The sequence below is a fragment of the Furipterus horrens genome, unplaced genomic scaffold (genome assembly GCF_987537825.1).
Source record: "Furipterus horrens unplaced genomic scaffold, mFurHor1.1.pri manual_scaffold_17, whole genome shotgun sequence".
Classification (NCBI taxonomy): domain Eukaryota; kingdom Metazoa; phylum Chordata; class Mammalia; order Chiroptera; family Furipteridae; genus Furipterus; species Furipterus horrens.
In genome coordinates, this window is record NW_028327187.1 from 57,810,176 (window position 1) to 57,822,590 (window position 12,415).

Genomic DNA, 12,415 nt, shown 5'->3' on the forward strand with positions numbered 1-12,415 from the left:
TAAATCCACATAATCTTTAAACAAACAATCCTTTCTCTTTTCACCAAACTGTTGTTGAGTTATGCTTCTGGCAGCGGGCAACCGGCCCCTCATAACTGAACAGCCTGTGGGGTTCTGTAACAGTAGCAACATTTAAAAATGAGTATTGCACTTTACGTAGGATCCAGGGCCACTTCTGTGTCGAACAGTGAGTTATACAATGCAGGAAGATTAAGAGAAAAACTAATTCCTCTTAAACAGCTTAAAGAAACCCTTACCTGCTTCACATATTGAGTGTACATTTTGCAATGAGTGTGACTGTGAATATATGTATGTCAGTTATCTTTTTGTGTGTATATGCCTTATTTCTGCAACTAGATTATAAATTTGTTTTTTCTTTTTGCAATTTGAAGCCACAAATGGATCTAAGCAGATACTAATGAACAAGTTAGCTTACTCAGGATGAACTGCTTCACTAATTTCTCAAGTAAAATGTTGAGACACGTCCCATCTATACAAAGTAAAAATCAACAGGCATTTTCAGCTCACGATGTAGTATTTGAACCCCCAAAAATGGTCTATCTCAAACCTAGAGACCACTACAGGTAATATAAAGATGTAATTTATAATGTGTACACTGTAATAAACAAAGCATTATGCAATGCTCATTGAGAACAGACAATGAGATTATGGAGATTGTGTTTATTTCTGGCTCATTTTACATCATTTCAATAATTCCTTTAACAATACTGAAAATAGCCATGAGGGTACTATAACTCAAGTGATTGACAACTACAATTGAGCCCTTTCTGATATGCTCCTTTATATTAATAAATATGGCCATGGCACTAACAAGATTGGCTTTTGCTTCTTTCTGGTTAAAGATTAGTTTCAATGTTGCTAATGCCTTTGTATTGATCATGTCTCTGGCTGAAGCTGGGTTTTCAGACATATTCAGAAGTACTTTCAAAACAAGATTTCTGGTTTCACAATTTCCCTGGGAAAGCAAATGAAACAGTTCTGAAAAGTAATTGGTCACAATATGGTGATGGTTAGAATCTCTAGTCAATTCCCCTAGTATTTTTAAGCCAGATTGTTGTCCTGGTGAGTTCAAGGGAAAAGACATAGTTTCCTTACACATATGTTTAACATGTAATTCAATCTTGCGGTGTCTTTCATTCTCAGAAGGGGGATTCAGTGTAATCACCACTTTTCTCCTCATTTCAGAGGAAGGAAAACAGAGCAAGCTTTCAATAAGTGTCACTACACCTATCTCATTAACGAACTCTTGGGCAAATGGATGAACATTAATAATCCCCATTGCAATTTGAGCTATTTTATGAATGAGAGGATCAGTAGTTGACTTAAGTAAGGTAACCAGTTTTTCAAATTCCTCAGAATTCATGTAGCATTCCATTTTGCAAGGACAAGCAAATGGCTTAATCCCATTCAACTCCCTGATCCTGATTTGGCGTCTAATCTCCTCTATGGTCTGAATGCAAGGATCAGAACCAAATGGGTACTCTGGGAAAAGTTGTAAGCATAAGGGTGTGCTCTCAGAAAGACACACTGTTGTCCTAGGTAAAGAATGAGTATTTTCCTCAGCTGAGGCCAGCACAATACAAGGAGGTGGCCTTGTCTCAGATGGAACTTTGGATCGAAACCCTAACACTGCTGGAATTACAGCAGGAGCTTTGGGCCAGATAGTTACCTCAGACCAGTCCTTGGGCCTATTTTTTTCATTAATTTCATCCACAGGCTGGGGCCTAACTATTCTGCTCACAGGTTTAGGATTAGGGTCAAAACTAGTTTCATCTCCATCCCAAAACCAGTTCCCAATAATGTTCTCTTCCTCTTCTTCAGCTCCTGGCCTAGCCTTATAGCTAGCCCCAGACAGAGGCTCTAACTTCTCAGCACAGGATGGAGCACCAGTATTAACTTTACCTTCACCCTTGGAACTGGAATTACCAGTCTCTTCTCCACTCCAGAACCAGGGACCAACACTGGCCTCTTCCCCAGCCCAGAACCAGGCATCAGTACCAACCTTATCTTTACACATGGGTCTGAACTTGGCACTAGTCTCAGCCACAGAACAATACCGAGATACTTGAGTGGCCTCATCTTCAACTTTGGGACTAAAAATTTCCAGGGCTCCTTCTTTCATCTCAGTAACAATCTTGTTCTTAGACACTGCCTTCATCTCTGCCACTGTACTTGCCTGAAACCCTGGCTTGGCTATTGTTTTAGCCTGGGTCTTGGCTACAGGTCTGACTATGTCAGTAACCTCCCTCTTTGTTTTAGCTTCTACACCAATCCTTTTCTCAGTTTTGGTCTTGCTTCTACTCCTAATCATGGTTAAAGTCAAGTTATAGTAATAGCCCTATAGTCATGGCCTTGGTTCTAAATGTGTCCCAGGTCAGTATCTCGACATGCTTTCACTGCATCAGAGATAAACTCTGTAGCAAGAATTAAAGAACCAATTATCAGTTTAGCAGTCACACAGTTCCCTTTCCAAACACAAAGCCTCTGTCAATGATACAGAGAGGAGGCAGAGACACTCAGGTTGAGGGAAGACGATGGTTCCTAAGTGCAGACTGGTTGAAAGTAATTATCTTCCGCCACTCCAAGGCCACCACATCCACCGCTGGAGACAGACCTGAAAAGTAGAAGGAAATGGACTTTTAGCTTCTTCCAAGTACGCTCATCTACATAGACAGCCACGCAAGACATGAGGGAGTAGAGATAGACTGTGTGATAGGAGAAGTGGAATTGTAGATGACTGTTACCTCATTTTATCCCTTCCACACCCCCACTAATGCCCAGGGATGTCCTGCCCAGGCACTACCACACTCTTCTCTGCATTAAATAGGAGCAGGGATGATGGGAAAACTTGCTGTGAGAGAGCCTACAGAGCAACCAGTCCCTTTGGTATACACCACTATACTCCATAGGTCTATCCATCCAGGTGGGCCTCACACCAACCTGCACTGATCTCCTTCGTTCCTTTCTTGATTCCAGTGTTGATAAGCCCGACAGCTGAAATCACACACAGATCTATGGACAAAAACACAGGAAGCAACAGAATTCAGCGTTTTGGTAGACAGACATGCACTTTGGTTTTTAAACCTAATACCTACATTTCCAAATCTGGGGCTTTGGTTATACAGTTAACCCTTGAAAAATGTGGGGGTCACAGGCACTGACCTCCTCTGCAGTTGAAAACCCACATATAACTAAAGTAGTTTCTCTGCATATGTGGATTCCCAACCAAGAAGTTGAACTTTGTGCAATGCAAGTTTGAACTGTAGTCAGTAGAACTGTGGGGTGGGGAAGTGGGACAACTGTAATAGAAAAGCAATAAATAAAAGTTTAAAAAAAAAGAACTCTGTGGGTCAACTGAACTGAGATCAACTGAAAAAATCCACATATAAGTGGACCCACACAGTGCAATGTTTGTTCAAGGGTCAACTATGTTTCTCACCTCCTCATGGCTCCCCTTCCCATTTCCTGGGTATCTATCAATAACCCTACAGGCACAATCATGGCTCACCCATCCCCATTTCCTATTCACAAATGTGAGGGCAGAGCTGTCTAGAATGATGGAAGATAATGGCTCCGAGATAAAATCTGGTCTCATCCACTTGCCAAAAGCCAATTACCATATTTAATCAATAGGGGTGCTCATGTCACTCACCTTGGATCCAGATGAACAGTTTCGGTCCTCTTTCTTAATTAAATTCAAAGTCAACAGCTACCTCCAGATTTCCACAGGAACCTATAAAGAATCAAACATACAAAAACAAGCAGAGAAAACAGAATAGATTGAAACAGCCTAAAACCCACAACAAGTGTTATAACATATACTTTTATATAGTCAAAGTCATGTTAATGTCTCCCCCTTGTCTGCTCCTGCCAAATGATTCTCCATCCAATCCTCTAAAACCTGCAGCTTGTCTAATTACACCTTCCAACGCTGAAATCAGTCATTTTCCAAGCAGAGGCCCCACTTCTTTCCTTGTACAAAAATATGAGGTGTAAGAGTGTGTAGTGGAAAATAGGCAACTGTATTAGAAAGTAGGCATTAAAAATAATGGGGACTGTTATTTCAATAGAATCTTTGCATGTCCCTGCCCTTTCCCGTTCTCTGTGTATACATAGAGCCTACCTATGCCAGCCAGCCCACACAGCAGATCTCAGGAGATACTATCCTTTCCACCAAAGAAGAGTCCTTTAGCTGGAGAACAGTCACATCATACCAAAAGAGGGAGGACTGTTCAGCAAAACACCAAGAAATTATGTTGACAATAATGCAAAAATTTCAGGCTAGTGGACAGATACCCACAGTTCAGGTCCTAACACCTCCTTTTCAAGAATCAGGAAAAAAGCAAATAAATGTCTCTCAACTCCCATAGTTCCTCAGGTAACCAATCCCATGAACTCCACAAAATCTTTGTGAGACTGTCTCTGCACCAAAATGAGAGGAGCTGTGAGAGGTAGCTGGAGATGGGAGTTCAGGTTTCCTGAACTAGAAATTAAATAAGCAGACTACTGACTTCATTCATTTGAAATGGACTCTTCAGAAAATTTTCCCCTGTATTCTGAACCACCATTACCTCAACATATTACAATGGGCTGGGACTTTTAAGTAAACAGAGCCTGAATGATAAAGATGGATTAACAGAACACTATTTATTTACATGGACTCCTCACCCTGTCATTTGCTTGCATTTAATTTGGTGCAAGACCTAAACATGGAAGATAATAAAACTGCTGTATTAAGAGGCGGGTAAACATTTCATTTTAGTGTTTTTTTTCAGAATTTAAAAATTTAACTCTTTATTGTTATCATTTAATAATTATACTGATCATTATATACATTTTTATCTACTGGTTCTTTTTGAGTAATTAAAATTACTCAGCTTTAATAAATCATTATGTGGAAGGTTTTAGAATTCAATTCGGGCAATAGTATCTAAAAATTTTTTAAATGGTTAATTTTATTATTTTATGTCTAGCCAAGCCAAACAACATGTGTGCTATAACATTTATTAGAATCAGTTTCCAGGAAATAAGTTTAAATATTCATATTAAATATTTTGTAATGACATTTTTTATTTTAGGATACTATTTTTTGCTTGTTAAAAATGTAACTGAATAAAAACTATTTGTGTCAGGCATTTTAGTATTATATATAATGTTATAGTTTTCAGAACAAAGTCCCCTTTCTTTAACCATACTCTACTATTACCCTAGTACACAGACTTAAGAATACAGTGTCGATTATGCAGTATGAACATTAGGTCGTCTTAATCTACACATTCAGTCCCCCTTTTGTTGAAATCGTCAAACCCACCATGCAGACAGGAACCTTGGGCATCAACGAGGTTCCTGTTGGAAGAGAGAGAGCCCAGGACGCTAGGACTGTTCCAGAAGCAGAGGCCCGGGTAGCAAACGCCAACGCCCCTCCCCCTCAGCCCCTTTCCAGCCCAGCTGCTAGTCCGCCATTTTGCCCGCAGCAGCCTCCCCTGCAGCAACCTCCTCCACAGCCCTCTCCCAGTACAGACACCGTCGGAGGCAGGATGTGGGTGCCAAGAAAGCTGGCTGGGTAGCAGCCGGCGTCGTTCGCCTCCGCAGCACCACGGGGAGCCTCTCCCGCCACCCTAGCGCCCTGGGCCGGCCCGCGCCAGTAGCCGTAGTCTCCTTGTCAGGGTCCCCCCAGCGCTGCGCACCGCTCTTCAGGAACCGGTTCCTACTGGCCGGGTCGGGTCGCGTCCTTCTCCTCGCGGGGTGTAAGCTGGTGGGGAATGTGGGGGCACACCCCGACTTGCCTTTGCAGTCTTAGGCCCTGAGTGGTCGTCTCTCCTTTCAGAGCTGTTCACTCAGATTCCCACAGCTTTCCGTAAGCTCCGAATTCTAAAGAGGCGTCCAGTCCGCCCCCCAACCAGCCCCGCTGCAGGCGAATGGGCAGGGGCTGCGGAGCATGCGGCACAAACCCTGGCCGCTAGAGCGTCGGGAGGGATACAGCAGGAAAGAGGCCACGCCCCCTCCCAGCCCACCGTTGTTCCGCGAGGGGGGGCGCGGGGGGTTGATCCGGAGGTGGGAAGCGGCTGCGCTGGAGGCAGGAGCTGATGGATACAAACAGATCCTAGTGGATGTGAATCCCCAGACTGCTCTGTCTGCCCACCCCCCATCCCACCCTCCATCCTTCCTGGACACTGATGGGAGAGGGGCTGTGAGGACTGGGCTGGGAGCGAAGAGGCGATCTGTAGCCAGACCACCCCTGACGTCCTGGGGTAGCCTCCAAGGTTTTCTTTTATTGTTCATGGGTGAGGGAGGGGAGGAAGGCAAGAGGGGCCTGCCGTGGAGGCCTCACCATTTATTTACTCCTCTTCTATAGGAGGGCAGATCTAGATCTCTAACCCTAGGAAACAATCCACTGCACTGTGCCCAGTCATTCCTTCTGCCACACTGATTTTTTTCTCATTCGAAATGGCTACACATGTTGCCGTTTTGTGGTCCCCACAGTTGCCCAAGAGTTTCTTTCCCTGTTAGGACCCACAGTGGTCATACTATCCTGTCTGTCTATTGCCCCATAGACAAGTGTCAAGCACCAGATAGGGCAGGCCCTGGCTTCTCCTCCTCTGTCAAGTCTTCTCTTGCAGTCACATCTAAGTTCTTATGATCTTTGGCCGTGTGGACATGTGGCAGGGAGTAGAACCAACTTGGATGTCAGCCACTTCCCATACACACCTGTCTAGTTTATCCATTGGAACTCTTAACACATTAATCATACGTATTTTAACTTCTCTGACAATTACACAATCTGCATGATATGTGAGTCTGGCTCTGATGTTTGCTTTGTATTTTCCAGCTGCTTTTTCTTGTCTTTTATCATGCCTTTTTATTTTTTGTTGAAAGCTGGATATGATGCATTGGGCAACAGGAACTGAGGTGAATAGACCATTAACAAAAAGTTTTATATTAGGATGATTAGCAGTTGAGCTGTGTGTAATGTCTGCTGTAGCTGTAGGAGCCAGTCTTCAAATTCCTCCATTGGCATTACTTTTGTCTTCTTATATTTGGACTTCCCTAAGTACTATGCAGAGTCTGCATGTTATATCTCTTCTAGCGATATAGTAGTCCCTCTCTATATTGCCGTTCACTTATCACAGCTTCACTTTATCACGGGGTTTTTAAAAATGTTATATTTAATTATCACGGACTTTTCCGCTATATTGCGGGATTTTGCGGTACTGTATACGTATGTTGTTAAAGTTACATAGGTTTAACAGTGTAGAATATGTTTAAGAACATAAGTAGTGTTTATAGAAGTGTGGAAAAGGTTAAGGGAGTATGAAAGGTTAATAAGGGACTGGGAATGGTTTATAAGTGTGCGGGAAGGGTTTATAAAGCCTTAAAATACAGTATATATAAATACTAAAATAAATATAAGGTTCCTACTTTGCGGATTTTCACCTATGGCGGGGGGGTGGGGGTGGGTCTAGAATGTAATACCCGCAATAAGTGAGGGAATACTGTATTCCATTTCTTTTATACTGGAGGTTTCTGACATGGTAAAAATGTGTGGAAAGGTGCTCTATAATCTTAAAATTTTAAATTCCAGTACTTTTGTGGGCCTGTGTCCCTAGGCTGTGTTCTTCACAAATAAGATTTCTTAGTTTCTTTCTCCCCCTTACATGAAAATGGAAGACCAGAGTGAGGTGGTTAGGAGGACTGCCTTTTCCTCAGCAGCGATGCAGAGTAGGCCCTTTGCCATGGAGAAGGCTCTAGGTGTAGTTCATATGAGCACACTTCCCCTCCCACTGCCAAAGCCATGTGGAGCTCTTTCTGGGATCTCCATTGAGAGAACCTGCTAGAGTTCCTGGATTCAAAGCCCACTAAACCTCTAAGACTGCAGGTTGGGTTTCTCACTCTCATACTACTCCATAGTCTCCAGTAATTTGTCAAAATTACTATTTAAGTCTTTTCCCTTGCTTATGTCTCCAGCTTTTTGTGCTTTATGTAAAGAGAGAGGTTGTGACTCTCCGCATTTGTCTTTTCTCAAGAATTTGGAGTGGTCATTTGCTCTGTGACCTCCATTTTCTGATACGTCTAAGATAAGTCATTGATTCTCAGTTTTGTTCAGCTTTTTTCTGGTTATAAGTATAGGAGCAATAACTTCCAAGCTCTTTACATGTCAACTGATACTGGAAGTCTGTGGACTATGAATTTGAACTAGGTAACTAAAGTCCAGTGAACAGTTTTCATCTTCCTTTCAGCTGAACTTCAGATCTGGAAATAAAGTTGCTCTTGAAAACCTCAGCACTCCATAAACATTAGCTCTTTTCTCTCCCAGATATTTACATGGCTCCCTGAACTTGTCATTGCAGCCTCCAAATTCTTAGCCTGGAGTGCAGATTAGAATTCAGACTTCCTGGATCAAAGTTCCTGGTGGTGATGTCTGAACAACAATGAGGTGGAGTTGCCTCCAATGCCCTAGGCTCAGTTGGAAACTGCTCTGTCCAGCAGAGGTTTCATGACCACAGCAGAACATATCTATCCAGGACACTATATTATATCTGGGGGGGAAAGAAGGTGGCTGCTCTCTCTAGCAGAGAACAGCAATCAGACCTCCATCCCTCATGCCTTTTATTGAGGATACACAAGGGAGATACAAGGTCAAAATTCATAAATCATCAATAGCTTTTAGGTGCTTGGATTAACGTTGACAATAACAGATTAGAAGTACTAGTACAGACCGCACAGTGACCAGTCTGTGTCAGGGTCTATTAAACATCTTGACACCACGCTGGCATTAGGTGCAAGGTTTCATACATTCCTTGCTAGAGATTGTTTATATTACATTAAGAGATAAGAAAAGCAGAGCAAGTTCTAAAGCATAATAAGCATTTTTTAAATCCAATTCCCATGGAAACCCTCCGAGTGGCTTTCGGTTGTCTCCCATGCAGTCTTATGTTGAGACTTAAAGACAAGCTGGGCGATGTGAGGGAGGGCGAGTCAGGCTCACAGCCAGGGTTACAATTCCCTAAACCACAAGGAGTGGTTCCCTACAATATAACCCTGGGAGAAGAAAGTCTTCTCTGTCACCACCACCACCACCACCACCAAGAGTCAGTGCACTATACTACTAGGTGCTTGCTTTGACTAGAGTAACAAGTTTCTTAGCCTCGGAAACTCTAAAAAGAGGCTACATGGTGAGTCAGGAATTTCTCCTCTGGGCTCTACTCTGAGACTTGGCTAGATTTTAGAGCCACTGACAATTTGTATGACTTTGGAAAAGGTACTTCATGTTTCTGTAACTCAATTAATTTACCCCTCAATGGGAGCTGGTAATAACTACTTCACAGGATTCCTGTGCACAGTAAATGAGAAACTTTATGATATTCTGAAATACCTCATATATCAGGTCTTTCTACCTCCTTTTAAAAAATATGATCTAGTCACATTATGGGGTAGGCTGGGCTAAGTAGGAAAGAGTAGATCAGAAGCCCATGACGGCATTTAGTCGTCTTAATGCATAGAACATTGCCCTGTGCTGTTACTATAACCTCAGGGCTTTGTAATTCTCTGTTTTGCCTACCATAACTAACCCCTTACTAAAAGAACATCATTTTTTCGTAAGTATGCCTCCATCCTCCTTGTGGCCATGTACCACAGAGAGGCTGATCTCAGTTTCAGGAGTGTGTCTGCACTGTCTAGGGGTAATCCATCCCCTTGGTACTCTCTGGTTCAGGAAGGGTTGATGATCTAACTCTGTTCAGTGAAATATTAGGAGAAGACTAAAAAAAAAAATAAGGGAAGTGTCTTCACTCATAAGAAAATGCCATCAGGAATAATTGTCTCCTTTTCTTTCTCAGGAAGTTGTTTGACTCCTGCAATCATTGCTGCGCCTAAGATTCCAGCCTTAGGATGAAAGCTGATATTGTGAATGGCAGAAGGAGATGTTACAAAGGTGAGTCCCTAGCTGAATCAAACAGACATCAAGGCCTCGGTACTTCCAATCTGTGGATCATAAATTTCCTCATTAAGTTAGTTTTAGTTGAGTTACTTGTTATATGAAAATGGAACAATCTTAAATGCTATGTATGCTCAGGCACAGAATAACTATTCAGTGAGTAATAGTTCCTGACTTTTGTCTGTCAGTGAGTACCTACCTCTTAAAACAAGCAGCAGAACTCATGTTTCCATATGACAGGTCTGACAACTGTGATTGCCTTTTGTTCTAGATTTAAAAGGAAAGTCACAGGGAGAAAACCTAAACCCTTACTTATCTAGGTGGTTCAGAGGTACATTAAATACTTGAGCTTATAGATGCCTGGTTTCAATCTGGAGTCATTTTGTGAAAGTGCACCCTTATGAAATGTCCATAATGTAAAGGTATCAGTGGTTATCTGTGTTCAATTCAGGGGGCTATACTGAGTTTGAGAAAAATAAATTCATAGTGTCAACAGTCAGAAAGACTTGGTTAAGTTTGCCCGAATACTGCACTAAGCAACACAGGTATAAAAACAGATGGATACCTGGGACTTATCAAGAGGTGGGATTTTGCTAGGACAGTGGATCTAGGCACTAAATGATAAGGTAGAAGAGTCATACAAATGATGGACCATGATTAACCATTAAGTTGAGAAGGAAGGAAAAGCTGGAACAGACTGATATGCAGGAAGAAGGGGATAAGGGACAGGAGGTCTAACAATATACAGGTTTAAGAATCTTTATGCTGAATAAAGTACTTTGCTACAAGCTGTAAGGAACAGAAAATCTGATGATGAAGATATGACAGTGATGATGGCAGCTTTTAGTGATAATTAGCACTAGAGGGATACAGACATAGCATAGTGGTAATGCACATCAGCTTCAGATGCAAACTAAAAAGGTTTGAATCTCAGCTCTTCTGTTAACTAGCTTAGTGAGCCTGGCCAAGTTACTTAACCAGTCTGTGCCTCAGCTTCCTCATATGCAAAATGGAGACAATAACAGCATCTATTCCATAAGTTTGTTTGGAGGACTAAATAAGTTAATGCATTTAGAACTCTTAGAAGAGTATCTGGTACATACCAAGCACCCAATGTATCTTAACAATGATTACATATTATTATAAGTAATAAAAGGCTCAGGTTTTGCAGTCAGGCAGATGGGTTTGATTCAAACTTCCAGAGTACAAGTTATTTCCTCTATGCTATCTGTCCCTCTACACTAGTTCTGTTTTTTTCAAAAAAAAAAAAAAAAAAAAAAAAAAAAAGGACAACGACTCTAGTACATAGTATAAAGAAACAGATGCTAAAATAGGAGGCAATAAAAGACTGTATAAGTGCATAGGACAGAGGAATTACTTCCTACCAAGGGGCAAAGAATAAAGGTGAAGGTATCAGAAGGACTTCAAACAGACCCTAGCATTTGAGCTGAGCCTAAAAGGATAAATGTTTCCCTAGGCAGAGAAAGGATTGTGAGAGTAGTGATTGAGCGAACAGTGGGCAAAGGCACAGAAGTAGCATATAGTTGGGTTGGGAAATAGCAGACAGTCCAATGTGGCTTGAGTGCAGGCAAATTAGAGCAGGGCTTAGATTAGGGTGAGGTACCTGAGAATGACTGCCTCCTTAAACTGTGTCCTTATTTCATTCCAGTCCTGACCTTGACTTGGAAGAATGTGTTGTGAGATGGAGACAGAAAGGTGGAATTGTATGGAAGGGTTCAGGGCTTTGAAACCATCCACAGGGAACCTGGTAGTATTTTATAGATGAGATCCCATTGAAGGTTGCTCTTTTGAAACTGGGGGCAGAGAGTATCAGTGGATTCTAAGAGTCCAGCTGTACTGTAAGAAGATACCTTTCTTTCATTCGTGACTGGAGATAAGACATATCCACTCAAATTTTATCCCCAAGCAGCAACATTTATGTCAAATGACATTTGAACGGACCCTTATCATCTTATTACAAGAGATAGCCCAAAATATTTTTCCAGAAAGGGGGAAGAAACAAAAGGGCCACATGAGTGATGAAGTTTTTACTTCAACTATATCTCAGGGAAAATTGAGGGATAATCCTGGCAAACCAGTGATCAGAATGTAGATAATCACCTTCATTCTTGGACACACACACATCACTTATCCTGCCCTTTGGCTGAGATTGAAAAAACCCACAGGTGAAAACTGCTTAAACAGCTGCTTCCCACACATGTGGGACTAAGAAGTATCCAGCCAGGCCACAATGTGAAACACCCCAACTATAAATACAGTATCCCCAACAGGAATTCTAGGCTGAGGAAGCTCTAATAAAAAATAAAAATTATAGAGAACTTTAAAAATCATTTAAATGTAGGCGTTCACAAAACCATATGCTACTCCCCCTCCCTAATATACTAGAGGGCTCTGCAACCTTCATTTTAACTTATTTATGTTATGATGCATAGGATCAGA

At 41.9% G+C, this 12,415-nt stretch overlaps 1 protein-coding gene across 1 annotated transcript; it reads right to left on the reverse strand.

Annotated features, from left to right (window-relative positions):
• Positions 1-666: 666 nt before the first annotated feature.
• GPRASP3 (G protein-coupled receptor associated sorting protein family member 3) lies at positions 667-2,632 on the reverse strand. Its single transcript, XM_090264594.1, has one exon. It carries the CDS (start codon positions 2,330-2,332, stop codon positions 698-700), a length of 1,635 nt encoding a protein of 544 aa, XP_090120720.1. The 5' UTR covers positions 2,333-2,632; the 3' UTR covers positions 667-697.
• Positions 2,633-12,415: the final 9,783 nt, after the last annotated feature.

Coding starts and splice junctions, on each gene's coding strand:
- GPRASP3 (XM_090264594.1), bottom strand. CDS start 2,332: ATGATTAGGAGTAGAAGCAAGACCAAAACTGAGAAAAGGATTGGTGTA.